Raw genomic sequence first — 24,795 nt, forward strand, 5'->3', positions numbered from 1 at the left:
ATTTCTTGAGACACTGCCTTTTGTCTTTAATGCAGTGAAGAATAATACCCATGACGGTGCTGGCAGAGTTCACAATTCTCTGTAACCATTTCCTATCCTGTGCATTGGCACCTCCATTCCAGACAGTGATAGAAGCAGTCAGAATGATCTCCATGGTACACCTGTATAAACTTGCATGAGTCTTTGGAGATGCACCAAATCTCCTCAAACTCCTCCCAAAGTATAGCCACTGGTAAGCCTTCTTCATGATTGCATCGACATGGAGACCTCAGGTCAGATCTTCAGAGATATTGACATCCAGGAATTTGAAGTTCTTAACCCTTTCCATTATTGAACCCTTGATGAAGATGGTTCGTGTCCTCCTGAAGCCCACAATCAGCTCCTTACTTTTGCTTTCATTCCACCAGCATGTCATCATCCCAACCCACCGCAACAAGATAAATAGGAGCATCCTAAAGGTAGAAGGCAAAAATCAAGGAGCAAACTATTCAAACCCAGGAGTTCAGGTTTCAGAGCCAAAGAATGGCCATAATGAAAATCGTGGATGTGGAACAATCCCTTGTGGATCCAAGTTTCTGTGCTATAGGACTCATTCATTCTAATTTGCTCAGTGAACAGTCTAGTTGGCACTTAAAAGAAACTATTTAAAGCCATATTTCCCAGAAAATACAATGTTATTACATTGAGAAAAGGCAGGGTTAATAGCATATAAATTATGTGTATGTAAAATCAAGCAGTCATTTACAATCCTGTGGTGACTGAGCTTGATTGACAGTGGTTTCCCCCAATACGCTACATTATTTCCATATGAATGAAGTATCATAAATTCAATGCACTATAATTGGATGGCTGACAGGAAATAGTCACTGAATGATTCAGAGAAAAGTGGGACATATGAGGAAACCATTCTGCTGGCAGTTCTCACAGGTGTTCAATTGCAAGTAGCTTGGGCAAATGTAGGGACAATATTCCGCTATTGTTTGATCAGCTTTGTCAGAGGTCCTGCTCAATGCTGCGAAACAGCTATTATTACATAAACAGAGCTCAGAAAATATATTGCAAATATAGGTCAATGCTTGCGGAGGCATTTCATTCCATCACTGATATGTGTCCTAAACAAAAATGAACACACCTACTGATTATGCATGATATTTCACTGAAAAGCTCATCTTTGCTTTAATAATCATAAGTACCAAAGATATAATTACAAAACACAGTATCTGCCTTCGCTATTGGACAGCTTTCAATGGAACTTGTTTTGCAACAAGGCAGTTATTGATCATTGTCTCTGGGTAGCAGATTACATGTAGTAATTATCACCCAGTTGTACGAGTGGAAGGACAGTTGTATAACTTTCCTTTCCCTTCACCCATATCTCAATGTCAACCTATTCTCCTGGCACATCTATTACCATGTAATCACCTCCCCCATCTCACGTTGACAAATGTATTGAGGAAACCCACACAGACACAGGGACAATGTACAAACTCCTTAAAGACAGCGATGGATTCGAACTCCAGTTGCTGACGTTGCCATAACGTTGCACTAACCATTATAATAACTGTGCTGCCCTTTTGATAGTACAGATTCTATCACCAATGTGTATATGTACAGATGGTAGTGTAGGATGACTGTGATTGGCTGAGAATGTAGCCACACCTACTGGCAGGTCTTAAAGGAATGCTCCTCGCCAGACCAGGTCATTCTGGACTGGTTGACCTACATATGCTCCAGTCCTTTAGTTAATAAAAGCTTTGGTTTGAATCAACAAGTCTTTGGTTCTTTCGATGCACTCTACACCTTGTTCACCGCCACCATTCTGTCTGACAACATTCGACACAAAAGCTCTACTCCTACTCACTAGATTTGGGATGTCTGGATTCGAGAACATGTCATATGAAGCAGGATTGACAAAGTGTTGGCTTTTCTCTTTGGAGGAACAAAGGATTAGACAGGCATACAAGATTATGAGTGGCTAAGATTGGGTAGGCAGCCAGCATCTTTTTCCCCAGGTGACAATAGCAAATACTAGAAGGCATCTGTTTAAGGTGAGTGGAGCAAAGCTGAGGGCATACATCAGTGGTAAGTTTTTTTTTCCCAATTTCCCTTTTTTTTTACACAAAGAGTTGTGAATGCCTGGAATGCATTACCAGAGGTGGTGGCGTTGGCTGGTACAATAGGGACAACCAAAAGACTCTTAGATGGGCACATGGATGCAAGAAAAATAAAGGGTTATGGGTGTGAGGCAGGTAAAAATTAGATTGCTGTGATGTCAGTTTCCATAGCTCAGCACATCTACTAACATCCAGTTACCGTGCAGAATTTCACAGGAAATCATGTCGTTTATAGAACCTTTCATCATGCTTTATTAATCCCTGAATCTACCTCTGTCCATGTAAACGTCATTATTGTACAATGTCTCCTTTCTCAATTTTGCAGAGAGAACTATATGATTCACACTGTTTATAGAAGCTGCTAAAAGAGATTAAAATCAGTATACATAAAATATTTTAGTTTTCAACACATGAACTTTTACCATTGAATCAATTTTCCATTACATTACCTCCATCTCCCCAACAAGTCCCTCGGGATCATAGGCATCTGTGGAGTTACTGGACCCTGCTAGGCCCAAAGCTTGGGCCAATAGTTGAAGAAGTTTCTGTCTGTGCATCACTTTTTCTGGATCACTCAGTGCCTTGTGAATCAGTCCACCTTCTATCTTGCGCCAGCCTCCCAGAAGGTGTTCCTGAAACATAAAACATAATTCTACTGAATCTCTCTCCTTTACCCAAGTATTGCCAGCATTTTGGAAAGCTGTGAAATAAGCATGAACCCCCCCCGCCCCTCAGATTATTCAGTTACTCCCCATTCTTTGTCCTGGATAAGTGCATAAACTTGATAATAAAGAAGGGACTACTGTAAGAGGTACATACAGTACCTCTTGGGAATGAGTAAATTACTCAACGTGAAATATATTTCATAAATAAGATGGCCCAAAATAGTCACATCTTTTACTGTGCAATTCTATCCACAATCAAACATGGGCTACCATATTTCCATGCTTAATCCTTGCGGGATGTTATTTCCTTGCCAATCATGTACATTCCTTGATTAAAGGAGGGTTTTTTGTATTAATTTGTGTTAAATTATTATGCATTTTTACACATTGTACATAGACATGAGATCTCAGGACTCAAATCTTGCTGGTCCTCCACTCTGTGTTGGATTATCTGGGCCACAAGACCACCTATGTCAGGCCATGGTTCACTGACTACAGCTCGGCATTCAAAACCAGTAAAACTTCTGATTAAATGAATCGATCTGCAGCTCGGTTTGTCCCTCTACAACCGGTCCTTGTCTTCCACATTGGCACACCGTAATCAGTGTGAACTGGCAACATCACCTCCTCCTCGTTAACCACATTACAGGGGGGACCTCAATGATATGTGCTTAGTCCCATGCTCAATTCCCTGTACACTCATGAGTGCATAGTCAAGTTTCACTCAAAACTTGCTGAAAACACCCGCATTATTGGCCAAATAACTAGAAATGATGAGTCAGAATTCAGAAAGAAGATCGAGAATTTGGTTGGGTGCTGCCAGAATATGCTCTCAATGTCACCAAGACCAAAGACAAGTGAAACACACAATTCCCATGCTGATATGGCTGTCTATGGTCTCATGCACTGCCAGATCTTGTGACCATCTGCAATTTGGAGGAACAATCCCTCATCTTCTGTCTGGGCACCCTCTAACCAGATAGCTTTAACATCGACCTCCAGTTTCTTTTAGTAAACAGCCTCCACCCCCCTCCCATCTTCTCTCAATCTCTCTCTCTCAATCTCCCTCCATTTCTAGAGTGCAGGTGCTCAACAAAGCAGTCTGTACTTGGTCTTGCTGATGTGGATGCGGCCACATTGTTCAAGTTTATTATCCTCTGACTCCACATATATAACCCGATGAAACAGCATTTCTCTGGATAATAGTGTACACACATACACACAGTGTATAATTATACACATACATAAAGATGCAATTTAATAAGAGACTTGGATAAAGTGGACAGCTAATAAGTTACTCCTGGGGTGACAATAGCAAATACCAGAGGACATTTATTTAGGATGAATGGAGGAAAGTTTAGGGAATATGTCAGAGGTAAGTTTTTCTAAAGGTGCACAAGAGTAGTGGGTGCCTGGAATGCATTGCCAGGGCTGGTGGAGGAGTTTGGTAAAATAGGGACATTCAAAAGCATCTTGAACAGGTAAGTGGATGCAAGAAAATTAGTGATGTAAGGAAAAATTGTTGTCCAGTAGGTTTACATCACAACATTGTGGACCAAACCGCCTGTACTACGCCGTAATGTTCCATGTTCTAATTCCTCCTTCCTATTCCCCGACAAACAGTTGCTGCTTGACACAGAGTTCCTGGAGCAGTTAGCAATGCAAAATGTTTGTGCAAACGAGATTGCTTTAAATCCTGCTCCATGTCCCCAGTTCAATTATTAATACCGTTTTGTTAGCAAAACAACCCAACCTTTATTTTACCATTGCTTTCTTCAGAAAAAAAAGCTTGATTACAACTTCATAACTGACTACTGTATGAAATGAAATGAGTCTTTTGTTTATGTGCCCACACCATGGTAAAGACTCTCTCACCATCATAAGATGTAAGAAATAGGAGCAGGAGTAGGATTAGGCCATCCAGCCCATCAAGCCTGCTCCGCCATTCAATGAGATCATGGCTGATCTGATTTTAGGCTCATCTCCACCTGCCTGCCTTTACCCCATATCCCTTAATAGGTAAAACTCTATCCATCCTGGTCTATAATATATTTACTGAGGTAGCCTCCACTGGTTCAATGGCCACCAAATTCCATAGATTCACCACCCTCTGGGAAAAGCGGTTCCTCCTCATCAACATACTAAATCTACTACCCTGAATCCTGAGCTTATGTTCTCTAGTTCTAGTCTCCCCCACCAATGGGAACAATTTACCCAACTCAACTTTATCTATGCCTTTCATAATTTCATATGTGTCTATAAGATCCCCTCTCACTCTGCTAAATTCAAGTGTGAGAGTATATAGAAATGTTTTTGGGAGATAAATTGGGAAAGGTTTGTTAGAGTAGGTTACATATGAACATTTTAAAACAGATCTTATTTGAAATATTGGAGCTTTGCCCCATGCTAGACATATAGGGCCTCACAGCTTTTGCAGGAGCATTGAAAAGTACTCAAGTGACTTCACTAATGGATTGTTGTTTACAAAAGGCAACCGATGAAAGATCTTGCAGGAGCAGCAGATTGTCTAGAAGATAACTTGTTTTTCTAAGAGGGTCATGGGGTCATTTGGTTTTGCAAGCAGAGAGAGTCAAACAGGCTTCTCAGAGAGAGAGAGAGAGAAAGAGAGAGTGAGGGAGAGAGAGATAGATCAGTTCTGCAATGTTACAGCCAGCAGCTGGGACCGGAACAGGACAAGTTGGCAAGCTTATGGAAAATCCTATTTGAAAGATGGTCTGGTCAAAACCCTTGTGGTTCACAAAGAGGGGAAGACTGGGTCCTTTTTTTTTAAAAACTTTATTTATTTGTTCAAAAAACAAATAATATATGACATATACAGCAATTAAACATGAACATTTTTATATATATATAAAAAACAGAAAAGATCCTCCTAAGGAGAGCCATAAAAAAGAAAAAAGAAAGAATATTAAAAAGTCATATTAAAATCTAATCAATATAAATTGAAATGTAAATATTCTGAGTATAACAGCCACTTATTAATAAAAAAAGTATAATTATCATACAAAACGTAAGTAATTTTTTCCATTATTAAACAATTTTTCATCTCATTATGCCATCTATTAATATCAATCATATTTGTATCTTTCCACGTACTAGCAATAGATTTTTTCGCTACGGATAAAGCTAAATATACAAAAGCAAGTTGAAACTTATCTAATCCCAAGCCTTTCAGAGGTTGCAAACTACCCAATAAAATTACTGTTGAATCTAAAACTATTTTAATCTTATATAGATATTCTAAAAATGATTGAATTTTCTTCCAAAATGATTCTATATGTAGACATGACCAAATAGCATGAAAAAAGTTCCAACCGTATCACCACATCTAAAACACAAATCTGATTCATTAAAACCATATTTTTTTAATTTTTCAGATGTCAAATATAATTGATGTAAAAAATTGTAATTAATCATTGCATAACGTGCATTTATCAATCTAGTTACACTATCATAAATCTCTAACCAATCATCCTCAGAAAAAGCAAAACCAATATCCGCTTCCCATTTAATTTTAGATCTATCCATACCATCCTGTAATATTTAATACATAAATGAAATATAACCCTTCTCTGGTAACTTCATAAAAGAAGTCTAAAATTTAGTCATTTTAGGTAAAATCATATCTCTACCAAACATACATTTTACCAAAGATTGAATTTGATAATAAAGAAATAAATAATTCTTATCAATACCAAAATCTTCCCTCATCTGATTAAAAGATAAAAACTTACCCTCTTTAAAACAATCTCCCAAATTTTTCACACCTTTAAATCTCCAATGCAATAAACTTTGATTATGTATTGAAAAAGAAATAAGTTGATTATTATACAACGGAATCAAAGCCAATAATTTACCCCTAGAACCTATCATTTTATTTTTCTTTATCCATAACTTCATTAAATGTTTTAGTATAGGCACATTATATTGTTGTAACAAATTCATATTTCACCGCAACAAAAATTGATGTATTTCAAATTCAGAAACACTTGCTATCTCAATTTTAGCCCAACTAGGAGGCCGTACCAAATCCATCAATGAACTAATAAATTTAAGTTGGACTGCCTGATAATAATTTTGAAAATGTGGTAAACATAATTCCCCTAACTCATATTTCCAAGTTAATTTATTCAAAGCTACTCTCAAAAATTTACCCCTCCATAAAAACTCCCTACCCATTTTATTTAAATCTCGAAAAAAAATTTATCAAGTAAGTACAGAATAGATTGAAACAAATATTGTATATGCAGAAAGATTTTCATCTTAATTGTATTGATCCTTCCCATTAAATTAATAGGTAAATCTTTCCATTTAATGAAATCAGTTTTAATTTTTTCATTAACGGAGCATAATTTAATTAATATAAAGATTGATAATTAACATTCAAAATTATACCCAGTTATTTAATTCGATCAGTCCACTTCAATTAATAATATTCTTATAAACTGAATAATCTCATTCACTTACCGGTAATATTTCACATTTTTCCCAATTAACATTATATCCAGAAAGACATCCATATTGTATTAAACATTCCTTCAAGTGCAAAAGTGACTGAGCTGGATTTGTTAAATACACCAATACGTCATCAGCAAATAAATTAATTTTATACTCCTCATCTAAAACTTTCATACATTGTATCTGTGTATTTTGTCTTATCAGCTGTGCTAAAGGTTCAATCACTAACGCAAACAAAGCTGGTGATAAAGGACAACCTTAATGAGTTGATCGAGTTAACTTAAAAGATTCCGAAATCAAACGATTTGCCAATACTCTAGCTACCAGTTTACTATATAGAGCCCTAATCCAACCAATAAAAGAAGGACCAAACTTAAATTTCTCCAAAACTTTAAACAAAAAATTCCATTCAACTCTATCAAATGCTTTTTCTGCATCTAAGGATATCACCATCGGATGATCTAAAGATTGTCGAAATCTATTAATCAAACTAATCACTCGCAAAATATTATCTGAAGCATATCTATTCTTTATAAAACCTGCTTGATCAATATGAATCAACTTTGGTCAAAATTTAGCCAATCTATTCACTAATACTTTAGCTATTATTTTATAATCTACATTTAACAACAAAATTGGTCTGTATGAAGAATCCTTCAAAGGATCTCTATCTTTTTTAGGAATTACTGTAATTAAAGCACTAGAACAAGACTCAGGCAAATCATAGTGTTCTCCAACTTGACATAATACATCCCCAAATATTGTAGATAAAACATCATTAAAAAATTTATAAAGTTCAACCGAAAAAATATCATCACCAGGCGATTTACCATTTGGCATTTCCAGCATAGCCATTTTAATTTCTGAATCAGTAAATGGTTCTTCTAACTCTGGTATATCTCCATCCTCTAATATTTGTAAATTCAACTGTGATTAAAAAAAATCAATCGATCCAGTTTCCTGTTTTCCTTCAGATGTAAAAACTTTTTATAAAATGAATAAAATTCATCATTAATCTCACGAGGTTTATGTAATAAAAGAATTCCTTCTAACATTCCTTCTAATAGTCCTCGATATCTGTTCTTTCTTTAATTGCCATGCCGATACCTTGTGTGCTTTCTCTCCCCATTCCTAATACTGTTGTTTAGTCCTATTAATCACACATTCAAATTGATAAGATTGCAAGGTATTATATTTCAATTTTAGCCTAGATAATTCTATTTTCTGATCTTCTGTAGCATCTTTCTGAAATTCTTTTTCTAACTCATCGATCTGTTTTTCTAATTCAAGACTCTGATTTAATCAATTATTTTTTTAATTTTAGAAGTATAACTAATTATTTGTCCTCTCAAATAGGCTTTCATAGCATCCCATAATACAAACCTACTTTGTACAGATTTAGAATTTTTTTTTTTAAATTTTGTTTTTTCAAAAAATCAATAAATTCTGTATTTTTTAACAACATTGTATTAAATCTCCAACGATAAGCTATTTGAATTTTCTCAGAAGTTTCATATGTAAAATATAACAAAGAATTATCTGAAATCACCCTACTATTATATTCCGCTTGTTGTATTTTCCCTTGTAAATGTGCCGATACTAAAAAGAAGTCAATCCTTGAAAATGATTCATGTCTAGATGAATAAAAGGAAAAATCTTTCTCTGTCGGATTCTTTCTTTGGCTTGGCTTCGCGGACGAAGATTTATGGAGGGGGTAAAAAGTCCACGTCAGCTGCAGGCTCGTTTGTGGCTGACAAGTCCGATGCGGGACAGGCAGACACGATTGCAGCGGTTGCAGGGGAAAATTGGTTGGTTGGGGTTGGGTGTTGGGTTTTTCCTCCTTTGCCTTTTGTCAGTGAGGTGGGCTCTGCGGTCTTCTTCAAAGGAGGTTGCTGCCCGCCAAACTGTGAGGCGCCAAGATGCACGGTTTGAGGCGTTATCAGCCCACTGGCGGTGGTCAATGTGGCAGGCACCAAGAGATTTCTTTAGGCAGTCCTTGTACCTTTTCTTTGGTGCACCTCTGTCACGGTGGCCAGTGGAGAGCTCGCCATATAACACGATCTTGGGAAGGCGATGGTCCTCCATTCTGGAGACGTGACCCATCAGCGCAGCTGGATCTTCAGCAGCGTGGACTCGATGCTGTCGACCTCTGCCATCTCGAGTACTTCGACGTTAGGGATGTAAGCGCTCCAATGGATGTTGAGGATGGAGCGGAGACAACGCTGGTGGAAGCGTTCTAGGAGCCATAGGTGGTGCCGGTAGAGGACCCATGATACGGAGCCAAACAGGAGTGTGGGTATGACAACGGCTCTGTATACGCTTATCTTTGTGAGGTTTTTCAGTTGGTTGTTTTTCCAGACTCTTTTGTGTAGTCTTCCAAAGGCGCTATTTGCCTTGGCGAGTCTGTTGTCTATCTCATTGTCGATCCTTGCATCTGATGAAATGGTGCAGCCGAGATAGGTAAACTGGTTGACCGTTTTGAGTTTTGTGTGCCCGATGGAGATGTGGGGGGCTGGTAATCATGGTGGGGAGCTGGCTGATGGAGGACCTCAGTTTTCTTCAGGCTGACTTCCAGGCCAAACATTTTGGCAGTTTCCGCAAAGCAGGACGTCAAGCGCTGAAGAGCTGGCTCTGAATGGGCAACTAAAGCGGCATCGTCTGCAAAGAGTAGTTCACGGACAAGTTTCTCTTGTGTCTTGGTGTGAGCTTGCAGGCGCCTCAGATTGAAGAGACTGCCATCCGTGCGGTACCGGATGTAAACAGCGTCTTCATTGTTGGGGTCTTTCATGGCTTGGTTCAGCATCATGCTGAAGAAGATTGAAAAGAGGGTTGGTGCCAGAACACAGCCTTGCTTCACGCCATTGTTAATGGAGAAGGGTTCAGAGAGCTAATTGCTGTATCTGACCCGACCTTGTTGGTTTTCGTGCAGTTGGATAATCATGTTGAGGAACTTTGGGGGACATCCGATGCGCTCTAGTATTTGCCAAAGCCCTTTACGGTGTCGAAGGCTTTGGTGAGGTCAACAAAGGTGATGTAGAGTCCTTTGTTTTGTTCTCTGCATTTTTCTTGGAGCTGTCTGAGGGCAAAGACCATGTCAGTAGTTCCTCTGTTTGCGCGAAAGCCGCACTGTGATTCTGGGTGAATATTCTCGGCGACACTAGGTATTATTCTATTTAGTAGAATCCTAGCGAAGATTTTGCCTGCAATGGAGAGCAACGTGATTCCCCTGTAGTTTGAGCAGTCTGATTTCTCGCCTTTGTTTTTGTACAGGGTGATGATGGTGGCATCACGAAGATCCTGAGGCAGTTTACCTTGGTCCCAACAAAGCTTGAAAAACTCATGCAGTTTGGCATGCAGAGTTTTGCCGCCAGCCTTCCAGACTTCTGGGGGGGATTCCATCCATACCTGCTGCTTTGCCACTTTTCAGTTGTTCGATTGCCTTATATGTCTCATCCAGGGTGGGAACCTCATCCAGCTCTAGCCTTAGGGGCTGTTGAGGGAGCTGGAGCAGGGCGGAATCTTGGACTGAGCGGTTGGCACTGAAAAGAGATTGGAAGTGTTCTGACCATCGGTTGAGGATGGAGATCTTGTCGCTGAGGAGGACTTTGCCGTCTGAGCTGCGCAGCGGGCTTTGGACTTGGGGTGAGGGGCCGTACACAGCCTTTAGAGCCTCGTAGAAACCCCTGAAGTCGCCAATGTCCGCGCTGAGCTGGGTTCGTTTGGCGAGGCTAGTCCACCACTCATTTTGGATCTCCCGGAGTTTGCGCTGAAGATGGCTGCATGCGCGACGGAAGGCTTGTTTCTTCTCTGGACAGGACGGCTTTGTAAGGTGAGCCTGGTGGGCAGCTCGCTTCTTTGCCAGCAGCTCCTGGATTTCCTGGCTGTTTTCGTCCAACCAGTCCTTGTTTTTCCTGGAGGAGAAGCCCAGTACCTCTTCAGTGGATTGCAGTATGGTAGTCTTCAACTGATCCCAGAGGGTTTCAGGGGACGGGTCCGTGAGGCGGGTTGCATCGTCGAGCTTTGCTTTGAGGTTTGCCTGGAAGTTTCCTCTTGCTTCGTCTGACTGCAGGTTTCCAACATTGAACCTCTTTCTGGGGGCTTTATTGTTCCTGGGCTTTGGTTTGAAGTGAAGGTTGAGCTTGCAGCGAACCAGCCGGTGGTCAGTGTGGCATTCCGCGCTAGGCATGACCCTGGTGTGGAGCACATCTCGTTTGTCACTTTCTCGCACCAGGATGTAGTCCAGGAGGTGCCAGTGTTTGGATCGGGGATGCATCCAGGTGGTCTTAAGGCTGTCCCTCTGCTGAAAAAGGGTGTTTGTAATGACAAGCCGCTGTTCTGCGCAGAGCTCCAACAGGAGGCGCCCATTGTCGTTGCACTTGCCGACGCCATGCTTGCCCAGGATTCCTGGCCAGGTTTCTGAGTCTTTGCCGACACGAGCGTTGAAGTCGCCCAGGATGACAACCTTGTCGGCTGTAGGGGTGCGTTGGATGAGGTTGCGCAGGTCGGTGTAGAACTTGTCCTTTTCTGCTGGTTCCGCCTGGAGGGTTGGAGCATCGACACTGATGAGGGTGATGTGACGCTTGTTTTGAAGGGGGAGTCGCATGGACATGATTCGGTCCGAGAGGCCTGTCGGAAGGTTTTCGAGTTTGGAGGCAATGAAGCTCTTGACCATGAAGCCTACACCAGATAGGCATCGTTCATCCGAAGGCTTGCCAGACCAGTAGAGTGTGTAGCCCGCGCCGCGTTCTTGGAGGCTGCCTACATCTGCCAGGCGGACTTCACTGAGAGCGGCTATGTCGATGTCAAGTCTGAGGAGTTCATGTGCAATGAGGGCAGACCGACGTTCAGGTCGGTGGCTGTCAGCCTTGTCTAGCATGGTTCTGATGTTCCAGCATGCTAGCTTGAGTTTGTGAGCATCTTTTGAGGGGGAGGACGTGGAGGGGGAGGACGTGGAGGGGGAGGACGTGGAGGGGGAGGACGTGGAGGGGGAGGACGTGGAGGGGGAGGACGTGGAGGGGGAGGACGTGGACCTGTCCTCGGGCCTGCGCAAAGGAGCTTTTAGGTGGAGTGCAGTGCACGCAGTACTGGCCCCACCCTTTACACCCATGGTGTAAAGTCTTAATCTGTCGGATTAAGACTTCTCCAAATATCCACTAAATTAAGATCTTTCATCAACGCTTGGACCTGGATTGCCATCTTGGATTTTTTAACTTTCTTCGGAGATTTATCTAATAAAGGTTCCAAAATACAATTAAAATCACCACCAACTAAAATATTATCATTAGCTTGACCCAAACATAAAAATTCATCCAAAATAAATACTTCATCATCTGCATTTGGAGCATAAATATTAAGTAAAGTCCAAAATTCACTAAAAATCTTACAATTTAATTTAAGAATACATCCTGCCTTTTCCTCCACTGATTGTAATTCAAAAGATAAATTTTTATGTATCAAAATTGCTACACATTTAGCTCTCGAATTAAATGAAGAAAAATATACATGTCCAACCCAATCCCTTTTTAATTTCACACTTTCCTTCACATTCAAATGTGTTTCTTGTACAAAGGCAATATCAATTTTCATTTTCTTAATATACACCAAGACTCTCTTGTTTAATCGGACTATTTAATCCCTGAACATTAAAAGTAGCAAACCTCAACTTCGATATATCTACAATTATTACTAAATACCAATAATATCTTTATATAAAAACTCAAATCAACGTATATAGGCTCTCCAATAAAAGAAACACAAATTAAAAACTAAGAAAAAAGTTTTTAAAAAATAAATAAATAACCCCCCCCAATCCCCTAAACAAAAATTGGGTGTGGATCACCCACCAGTGGCTGATGACTAGTAAAGAACTTAGTGCAAATCTCCCCCTCCCCAGCCAAACAATCAGTAACATCCAAGTATCATAATAACAAAAGAAAAAATAAATTAAGAAAATTCTTCTTTTCATGCAAAAGACTCCAATCTCGAAGATCCCATTTCGGAAGGAGGTAGACTCTTTCCATTCCCATTGTTCCCATTTCTGCCATTTCTTCTGTTTCCAGAACTACCAGATTTTTCTTTCGGAGATAATGGTGGACTACGTCTTTGTCCTCTTATATCTGGCAATGAGTCAGCAAAAATCATTGCTTCACAATCAATTTCAAAAAAGCAAAATTGATAGTCTCCGTAAAAGACCTTCAACACTGCAGAGTAACGAAAAGTAGACATAACCTTTACGCCACAAGACTTCTTTAACTGGATTAAATCGACGTCGAAGTTGAATGACATCTTGACTCAGATCAGGATAAAAAAAGACTCTACTATTCTGAATCAATAATGGGGTTTGTCGTTGTCTCGCATTTTGTACTGCAAGTCGAAGTATTGCTTCTCTATCCAAATAACTCAGACATCGAATTATTACCGGTCTCGGGGGTTGACCAGCTGAGGGTGTTATTCTTAAAGCTCTATGGGCTCTTTCCAGTGCCAATCCCCCAGAGAAAAATTCTTGCCCTAATATTTGCCGAATCCAGTCTTTAAAGAAACGAAGAGGGTCTCGTCCTTCTATACATTCTGGCAAACCAACAATTTTCACATTATTCCTTCTGCTTTGATTTTCCAAATAATCTATTTTTCTTTCTAGCTCCTTCTCACTTTCTCCTAATTCTATGACTGATTTTTCCACCTTCAACACTTTTTCTGTCTTAGAAATCACTTGTTGTTTACAGTCCAAAAAAGCAGTCTGAATTTTTTTTAATTCTTCATAAGATGCATCCACACGTGTCTTAACCATATTTAATTTCGAACTTATACCAGCATTCATTTGAACCATCTCATTTATTAGAGATGTCAACATAGGTTGAATAACTGCATTCAATTGCATACATTGAAAATCAGTAAATCTCAACTCTGCTCTCTCTGACATAGTGGCAGAACAAGGTAACTGCAGCTCCTGCTGCAATTCAACAGAAGGCATTTTAAAAGTTTTACTGCGGGTCTGGACTCTCAGCGATGGCACCCCAACTTCTTCAGGGAGTCGCTGCTGGTCTCCCCCCGCATCTTGTTGTTTTCTCGTCCATTCGTGAAAAAAAACGATTTCTTCAGATTGTAATGCTGCCTGATGCATTTCCTTTTCAGCCTCCACAGGCGATCCTTGGGGTTTAGGCAATGAAGAAGTTGAGCCTGGGGCTTTTTCAAGTTGTCTAGGCCCCAGATCTTCAGAACTTCGAAAATGTATCTTCTTTTAAATATTTTTGAGATTTAGTTTTTTTTACCATTAGTGGCCATAATAATTCCTTAATACTTTAAATTAAAATTCAAAAAGTTTAAACTTGGAAACAAAGGGTTAAAAATGGGTATTTAAAAGTCTGGCCAGAGAGGTCGAGATTGCACATCTAGACTCTATGCCATCTTGCCACGCCCCCCCCAGAAGACTGGGTCCTTGATGGTTGGCTCAAACTAAGTGAGCCAAAGGACATGGTTTCTGTGCTGTTTGACATCTATGAATCTGTTTTATTATCATGTATTGCTGCAGAGAAATATCAGATAGATTAGTAGTTTTCAAGTCTCCATGTCTTGATAATCTCAATAATTAATTTCCATCTCTCGATCAGATCTCAATGAAATAAGTTAGCATCTCACTTTTCTTTCATTCTATGATATGCAACATGACTGGAGTAAAAGGGAGTAAAACGAGAAGACATGCAGACACTATGATTGAAGTAAAAACATTAAGCTGGAGAAATTTAGCAGGTCATAGAGAAAATCTCAGGGATCAAGCAGAGGAGTTGGAGAATCCTGGTACTGGAAGTGGGCACGGAGATCAGATGACAAAGAAGAGTTCCACATCGTGACATGCACGGAACTTTTTTTTATATCTACATAAAGTATATTTTGCTATATTAAGTACACTGTTTGACCTGCTGAGTTTCTCCAGCTTTTTGATTTTACTGGAGTAGAAGGGAAATGCCATGATTATCATGGGTTTTGTGCTCATTGGGGGTTGGAAGTAAAGCACGCCTCATTCCAAACACTTTGTGTTCCCAAATCAAGCCATTATCTGGTGCCAAGTAAAACTACCCTCAGTTTAGAGAACAATGAGAAGCTGGAGGGACTCAGTGAGTCAGGCAGGATCTATAGGGAGAAATGGTCAAAGTTTCTGGTCAGGACCTTTCATTGATGTTTCCCCTCCAGCTTCTCATTGTTTAGACTGGAAAATATCCAGCATTCTGACTTTGAAACATAATGATCAATTTTGAGGATAACCTAAGAGGAAAGCTGAAGGGCAATTAGAGCTACCCTTTTATTTTAACTGTCTCTGAATGTTTGTTTATATCAACATTTAACTCTTGGGATACCTCCAACAAACTCCTGCCTCTCAGCATATACTTCAAACACTCTCTCTGCACAGGGAAGTACTGTTCCAAGCAAAACAAATTTTGCTTCAAATAGTAGCGTCAGAGGAGGGGGATTTGCTTTTGCTGTGGGTTCAAAACTACATCAATTTAGAAACAAGTGCACAGGGTCAATTCATATGGAGTCCTTCTGGGCAGCAACAGAAGATAGTTTTTGCCAACAACCCAGATCCTCAAGCTAACATTCACATGAAAGGGTTCTTTTCTTGCATTGCCATTTGGCGTGCCTGTCTCTTGTTGGTAAAAGATGATGCTTCCACACTGTGTAAGTGGATTCTTGACTTTCTCACTGAAAGACCACAATCAGTATGAATTAGAAGCAACATCTCCTCCTCAATGATTACCAACACAGGCGCACTCCAAGGATGAGTGCTCAGTCCACTGCTCTACTCGTTAAACACCCATGACTGTGTGGCCAGGTGCAATTCCAATGCCATCTACAAGTTTGCCGATGACACCACAGTTGTCGGCAGAATCACAAACGGCAATGAGGAAGCGCATAGGAGGGAGATAGAGCAATTCTTAAAGTGGTGTCACAACAACAACCTTGCGCTCAACATTAGCAAAACTATGGGGATGATTGTGGACTTCAGGACTGAGTCATGGGAACACGATCCAGACTTCATTGAGGGCTCAGTAGTGGAGAGGATCAAGAACTTCAAATTCCTGGGTGTCAACATCTCCGAGGATCTGTCCTGGAGCCTCCTTGTTGATGCAATAGTGAAGAAGGCTCGCCAGCTGCTATACTTCATGAGGGGCTTGAAGAGGTTCGTTATGTCACCAAAGTCTCTCGTAAACTTCTACAGGTGTATTGTGGAGAGATGCCAAATCTCAGGCAAGGAAAAACTCCAGATAGTTATTAACTCAGCCTGTAACATCAGAGGCACTAGATTCCACTCCATCAAGGACATCCACATGAGGTGGTGTCTTAAAAAAGCAGCCTCTAACCTCAGAGACCCCAACCGCCCAGGCCATGCACTCTTCACTCTGCTTCCATTGAAAAAAAGCCTGAATAGGAGCACCCAGCAGCACAAGGGCAGCTTCTTCCCCGCTGCCATCAGATTCCTGAATAATCAATGAAGCAAAAGACACGGCCTTACTTTGTTTGCACTATTATTTTTTTTATATTTTATTCATGATATGATTGTTTTCATTATGATTCTGCTGCAAAACACCAAATTTCATGAGTTGTTCATAACAATAAATTCTGATTTTTTTGTCTTATTATTGCATTACCTGTTGTAATTAAGTGTGGGTTAACTTGCCTGGATAGCACATAAAACACATCTTGTCTGGATCGCACTTTTCACACATGTTGGTATACATGGCAATAAACAATTCAAATACAATCCCTTCCACTTTGCCAATCGTTTCACTTTAAATTTATTGAAAACAAATTCAGAATGGAGATACATGAATTTATAATCTGATGGAATTTGATTTTATTACAGGAATATGATATGCCAATACTGAAACATTTATTGAAGATTTGGATTAAAAAAAATAAAATTTTAGGGTCGAAAGACAATTTTAACTCCATTATACAATAATCGGCTTATTCCTTATTCAATGTGTAATTGTTATTTAAAGTTTAGGAATTCTAAAGGTATAAAGACAATACAGGACTGTTTTGTAGAGGGACAATTTCTTACTTTTATCCATTTGAGAGAACAATTTGAAATACCCTTAAATTCTTTATTTATGTATTATCAGCTTAGGGCTTTAGTAAAAGATAATTATGGTAGAGAGATGACTTTACCTACTTTGTTGAGATTTGAATCTTTGACTTCTACTATACCAAAGAAGGGTTATGTTTCAGTTATGTATAATTTATTACAGGACAATATAGATAAACCAGATAGGGAAAAATCTAAACTTAAATGGGAGACTGATTTAGTGTTTACTTTTCCTGAATATGATTGGGTGAACATATGTGTCAGGACAATGTAATTAAATTGACAAATGAAAGATATGGTATGGTCAATTATAACTTTTTACATCAATTGTATTTGACCCTGGAAAAGTTTTTTTAAAAAATATGGGTTTAGTAATTCAGATTATTGCCTTAGTTGTGCTTTATGTACTGGTACTTTTTGTTTATATATTGTTTGGACTTGTTTGGACCATTTTGGCAAGAAATTAAAATAGTTTGGGAAAAATTGTATAATTTTAAACGACCTTTGGATCCAATGATTTTTTTGTTGGGAGATTTGTATTCATTAAGGGGAATGGGTTTGGATAAAGTTCTAATTGCTTTTGTACGTTTGGTGTTATCAGTAGCGCGTAAATGCTTTGCTAGTACTTGGAAAGATGATGCAGAAATTAATATAATACGATGGCATAATGAATTGAAATCTTGTATTGTTATGGAAAAAAATTACTTATAATTTACATGATAATTATTCTTATTTTGTTGATAAGTGGTCTCCGTATTTGAAATATATGCAATTGGATGTATTTTGAACTGTTATTAACATTTTTTTATAAATATATATATATGATTTATATTTTTGGCTCCCCTTAAGGGAGCTAGCTGAAGGGGTGCGGGGGGAAGGGTTTTTTAAAAACTTTTTTATTTATTTATTTATTTATTATGTTTGTTGTGTTTTGCTTTTATATATAAATCTTTGTAGAATTACTTTGTTTGAATATTTAGACTGTATGTTATACTTTTTACTTATCTTTTAAATAAAGTTTAAAAAAAAAATAAATTCTGACTATTCTAAATTCGTGCCGCCCAACTACACCCAAGTAACCTCCCAACCCTGTTCATTTATGGAGGGTCGGAGACAGCCAGAGCCCCCAGGGAAAAGCCACACAGATCACTGAGAGAATGTACAAACTCCTTACAGGCAGCACTGGGTTTGAACCTGGGTCACTGGTGCTGTAATAGCATTGCACTAACCACTACTCTAACAGTTCCACTTAATAAATACCTCTTCAGAAAACATTTACTTATACAATAGACTCAGTACGAGAATTAAAAGCCATGGGGGAGGATTCGTGACAAACAACGCTGGGCACCAGGAGACCTTTATTTCCACTCACTGCTTCTTCCAAATGGTAACTCTGGCTAAAGGCTGACAGCATAGTGACCCAGCTGGAAGAGCCACTGGCTCACAGACTCAGAGAGCCCAGGTCAATCCTGACCCCAGGTGCTACCTGTATGTAGTTTGTGTGTTCACCCTGTGACTGCATAGGTTTCCTCCGGGTGCTCCAGTTCCCTCCATCATCACAAAGCCATGTGGGTATGGTTGATTAATTGGGCACTTTGAACTGCCTCTGATACAAAAGGGAGAGGTAAAACCTGGGGAGAGTTGATGAAGATGTGGGGAGAATGATAAGTGGATTCATGGAGGATTAGTGTCAATAGGGGTTGGTCAGCACAGATCCAATAGGCTGAAGGGCCTGTTTCTGCCTTGTACCCCTCTCTAATTTTATGACTAAGTAAGATGTATCAAACTCAACCGCTTTTGAAAACTATTCCTACAATTTTCACACCATTGCGAGCAAAAATAAATCCACCCTCACCATAGGTCAAATGGCTCATTTCTTATTAAGCTGATTTATTTTCATGATTACCTGAAATCTTATATTAACTTAGCACTGGCTGTAAATTAAGAATGAACGGTGACATATTATACTTAAAGTGGCTGATTGTCAAAAGCCTTATCAGCCAGACACCAGGAGTAAATGTGAATTAATGATGAACGTGAAATGGAAAATTAATGGCTGCTGCTGCCCCACTTTTAGCGCAGACACTCCAAGCAGCTGTAGGCAAACACAGCTGGTTCCATTTCATTTTAATCAAGAGCCTGATCAAAGCCACCTTGAACCTTTTTTGCGAAGGACTTAACAGTGATAAATAGCAGTGAACCTTAAAATAGGCTAAAATGCAGATGCTGGGATTAAGCAAAAATCAATGCGCAGGAGGAACTCAATGGGTCAACAGGAGAAAATTGACCATTCACCCACTCTTTCCCCCCCCACCCCAACCCATAGATGCTTCTTGACTTGCTGAGTTCAAAAGAGAAGGTCAAGAATGCTTCAGGGGCTGATGGACTCGTCTCAGAACCCTGGAGTGCAGGAGGAGGATGTACAAAATTGAGTGGTGTGGGAGAGGTGAACAGTCAGTATTTTCCCCAGGGTGGGAGAGTCACAAACTAAAGGGCGAGGGGGTAAAGATTTAATAAGGGGTCTGTGGTGCAATCTTTTCATCCTGTGCGTACAGATGTGCTGACAGAAGTGGTGGATGTGGGTGCAATTATGACATTAAAGTGACATTAGGAAAGGGTGAGAGGGAAACATGGCTAGCAGACACAAGTGGGACATATCTTGGAAGCCAACCTGGTTAATTTGGACGAGTTGGACCAAATGCCTGTTTTTATGCTGTACACCCGGCCTTCCACTCCAAGTCCAAGGGAAAGAATGCTGGAGCCTGACCCCACCTTCTCCAATACACAAATGTGCTGGAGAAACTCAGCAGGTCCATTGGAATGAAGAGTACCCAGCCCTTTGTCAGGCACCTCGTCCCTCAGCTTAAAGTCAGCCACAATTAGATCACGTAATACCCATCCTTGATTGGAAAAGTAAATGCAGGTAATCTCTTTTTAGAATAATTCCTTTTAATTGCAGGTACTCCCTGACATACGTCCTTGTTCCATTCTGGATGATTGGTCGTATCTCGGAATGGACATATGTCGGAATTACCCTACCTGTGATACTGAAGAGTAAAATGAACGATTTCATTCCATTCTCTATCTCTGAATACTTCTCATCCTCTCTGTAGCTGCGGACCCTATTGGCCTCTAAAATCTAATAATCAGAATATTGATCAACATAATCAGTAAAAAGCATAACAGGACATAAGAAGTTAAAATGTGGTGAAATATCTCAACATGGTGGTCACCAAGGCCAGCTCTCGTGAGAGGTTGGCAGCAATGGCCAACCCCTCGCCAGAGGCGTTATTTCCCATAGATAGGCCTGATTTTCACTGTAATTACGTTTTATATTTTTTCTTTATTTTTTAAAAATTTGGTCATATGTGCAGATGGACACAAGTTGCATAGGTCGCAAGTCAAGGAGTACCTGTAAGTATATATTTTTAATTTAGAGATACAGCACAGTAACATGTCCTTCCAGCCCACAAGCCTGCTCCTCCCAAATACACCCATGTGACCAATTCACCGACAAAGCCCTTATGTTTTGAAAAGTGGTAAGTAAGAAACCAGAGCAACTGGAGGAAACCCACATAGACACAGGGAAAATGTGCAAACTCCTTACAGACTGTGTCAGATTCAAACATGGGTCACTGGCGCTGAAATAGTGTTGTGCTAACTGCTATGCTAACCTGTTGTTAAAATTTGCAATTTAAAACTTTAATTATTTAGATCATTTTGAACAGTTTAAAGTGTCTCTGAACATTTAAAAAATAATTTAGAAGCCTTTGATCTGTCTGGGGCATGATGCCAGGATCTAGCAGTTAAGGCTGACACTGCCTGTGTTGCAGCTGTGGTGGGAAGGTTTGGACTCCTGGAGTTTTCTATGGAATGGCGTGGGAAGGCATGGTGACTGAGTACAGTCTAGAGAGAAATCTTTCCATTTGAATTGTGAGTGGCTGGGATTCTATGCACCAGAGCTGGAAGTCAGTTGAAATCTCAATTAAGATGTGGCTTCACATATCATCAAATACAGGTGCAGAAGGCCATTCAGCCCTTCAAGCCAGTACCGCAGTTCAAAATGATCATGTGACCTGCATTCTCTCCATTCTCCTTGATTCCTTTAGCCAAAAGGGCCATATTCAACTCACCATGAAACATAACTAATGAACTGGCCTCAATAACCTTCTGTGGTAAGCTGTTTGACAACTCTCTGAGTGAAGACATTTCTCCTCATCTCAGTTCTAAATAGTTTGCCCTTCTCCACAGGTGAATACTTAAACATTGAGGGAATCAAGAGGTACAGTGGGCACATGAAGTTGGCATTGAGGTTTGGCCTGAATTTATTGAGCAGAGGAGCTGATTCATGGGGGCATTTCACCATGCTTCTCTTATCCTTCTGCTCATAGATCCATGTTTGCCATTTTACAACAGGATAGTTTTCCGCAAGAAAAAATGTGTTGACACTCAGTCCACCAAGTTTTGAACTTTTGGGGAGAGGCTATACAAACGTTGAATTTTTTTTAAAGAAAGAGGAAAATGAACTGTCTAATTTTATATCACTCTTGAAACTATGTTACTTTCCACCCCTTATTTCCCTTTCTCTGCCTGACTAATCAATGAAATCACACTCTTTCTCGGTCCCTCAAGGTGACAGCATCCATTCACAAGTTTTGTGGTGAAGACTGTAGCGGTGAACCTCACGAATGCTGCGGTGAACTCCTGTTCATAACTTTTCACAAATTATTCACCACCCTAAGTCCAATGAGGTCCAGGTGACCCCTTCTGCTATAAATCAAGTCCATAATGAGCTAATGTTCAATGTAAATCACCGAGGTTACCGAAGTAGGTAGGCTGAAGATCACTTCACCCATAAGTTTCTCCCAATCGTTCACAAAAGAGTAAGCTGTGCTCAGCATCAAGTTGCACATGAATTAGGAAATGACCCAAACATCACAACTTTGAAATTTTTAAATCAGCTGTGAACAGCTTGGAAGGAACAGAAGCCATGAGACGATTGGGCACTTGAAGGGAATTAGGCCACCATAGCCATTGCAGCAAAAAATTCCACAGGTTCACCACTTTCTGGATCAAAAAAAGTTCCTCCTCATCTCTGTTTGAAAGGGATGTTTTTGGATTGTGAGGCTGTGCTCTCTGATCCCAGACCCACCCCCCCCCCCCCCACCCGCCCACCACCATAGGAAACATCTTCTTCACATCCACTCTATTTAGGCCTTTCAATATTTGATAGGTTTGAGACCCCACCCCCCTCATTCTTCTAAACTCCAACGAGTACTTCAATGGCATGAAGCCCCTCTCAAACTGAAGACAGCATTTTTTCTTTAAAAAAAAGCATAAAGTGTTTTTAGAATGCACTTTGGGTTGCAATTTATGAAAACTAAGGTTTGCCCAAAGAAAACAATGTATTCTTAAGAAGAAAAATGAGTGTTTGAGGGAATAATATTGGCCATCACTTCCTTTCATTCCTGAAAATTATACCCACCTTAAGAGGACAAAAGAGACATTAAATTAACGTTTCATTTCCTAAACAATGAGTTGTAAAAAGGGCTGAGTGAGAAAATTGTGTCCTCTGAAACTCTAAACTTGTACCTTGATCGAGTTCATCTTGCACTGTGTCATTAGTGAGTTTCCCCAGGCTTTACCCATTGTGATACAGCACAAAGCCCAGACTAAACCTATTATTTATTTTTTCAGCTCAGTAATTCTCAAGAGCAGTTTCTGAACAGCAGTTTGCCTGCTTTTCTACCTTCTGTTCTCAAAGAAGTACAATCAAATACCGTAGCTGAAAACTGGCCAACTTTGAACAGGTTTGGGATATGTTTTCAAACCTATGAATATGGGTTAAGGATGAAGGGCGAAATGTTTACTTCATGCAGAGAGCAGTGAGAGTGTGAAATGAGCTGCCAGGTGAACTGGTAAATGCGGGCTCAAGTTTGACATTTAAGAAAAAAAAATTAGATATGTACATGGATGGGAAGAGTATGGAGAACTATGGCCTGGGTGCAGATCAATGGGACAAGGCACAATAATAATTCGGCCCCAACTAGATGGGCCAAAGAGCCTGTTTCTGTATGTAGTGTTTTATGGTTCCAATCCATGTGACTATATCTGAATTTATTGAACTGAGGAATCTTCTTTTTCAGTGTGCTGCCTCGTCTTATTGAAACAACTTAAAATGTATGAAGTACCTTCCATATCTAAGCAAACGTTTAGGTGCTTTTCATTATGGAAAAAGGCCATTCTTCCCAATGAATTATTGGCATTTATACTTGAACAGATGGGTCTTTCTCTCATTAGAGCTTAGAAGATTAGAAGTTCTGAAGGTGATTGATGCTGAGACCATAGGTGATTTAAGAGGCATGGGTTTAGAATAAAGAGTCAGCCACACAAGATGATGAAGTCAAGGAGGAATTTCTATTCACAGATCATAAAGAATCTCAGGAATTCTCTATAACAGTGAGATTTGGAGACTTTCAATAAATATATTTAAGAACAAAATACTCAGGACTTTGGATAAGAACACTGTGGGACATGGTCGAAAAGTAGAGTTGAGTCAAGATGAAATTATTCTTGGTCTCATTAAATGGTGGCCCAGATTCAGCAGGTAGGAGGTCTATTCATGTTCCTGTATCTATTCTGTTGTGCTAATTCCATGTTATTCCTTTGCTGCACCTTCCGTGAAGTTTTAACCTTTACTAAACATCGTTTCAACCACCTTCTCCCGGAGAAAAATCTAGAAATGGGCAACCCAGAAATGTAAAAAAAAACAAGCATCTTGCTATTCATCCTAAATCTATTGTACTAAGGTGAAGATCTGCTCTTGGCCAGCCTGGAAACAGTCCGTTTCTATCAATTCCATCTAAGGTTTTCAGAATTTTAAACACCTCTGCAGTAATTTCAGCTGGGATATCATTTTCAAACACCACACATCAGGAGGAACTGTATCAAAGTAATTTGGAGGAGCACTGAATTCAGATGACCACAAAAGAGAAAACAAAATCCTTCCACACCAGAGAATAGAGAAAAAACACTGTTTGCATTTCAAGTTGATGACTATCCCCTTATCAAAATGTCAGTGACATAAAACATTAACTGTTTCATTCTTCATGGGTGCTGAATCTTTCCTGCGCACTTTTTAAAATTTAATTTCTTGCCTTTTTTCAATCCTTTCCCATCATATAATCAGTTAACCCAGATGGGTACTTTGTTCACATCACTACTTATTTAGGATTGAGAGCAGATGCTCCCATACAGCCAGCAACATCAGCATTCACTGGCTATCTGACCATTCAGAATTCCTGATGAATTAGTATCTCACACTCCAGATGTTTCCTAATTTCCTTTCACCGAGGCACTGGTTCTTGCGTTCCCCTCAATTCCCTAGGGCCTAATTTCCTGCACTCCCATTTAACTTACCATTCAGTGCTACTGTCCTGAAACATATGTGACTCAC

The 24,795-nt window shown here is 39.8% G+C and overlaps 1 protein-coding gene across 4 annotated transcripts in view; it reads right to left on the reverse strand.

Annotated features, from left to right (window-relative positions):
* The window catches only part of abca2 (ATP-binding cassette, sub-family A (ABC1), member 2), a 478,875-nt gene that overhangs the window by 223,234 nt on the left and 230,846 nt on the right, over nt 1–24,795 (reverse strand). For all 4 annotated transcript variants that reach the window (XM_069932956.1, XM_069932974.1, XM_069932964.1 and 1 more), the window contains one exon: nt 2,564–2,746. In XM_069932956.1, the coding sequence (XP_069789057.1) occupies nt 2,564–2,746 (183 nt within the window). The remainder of the gene's footprint in view (nt 1–2,563; nt 2,747–24,795) is intronic.

The sequence above is a fragment of the Narcine bancroftii genome, chromosome 1, assembly GCF_036971445.1.
Source record: "Narcine bancroftii isolate sNarBan1 chromosome 1, sNarBan1.hap1, whole genome shotgun sequence".
Lineage (NCBI taxonomy): Eukaryota > Metazoa > Chordata > Chondrichthyes > Torpediniformes > Narcinidae > Narcine > Narcine bancroftii.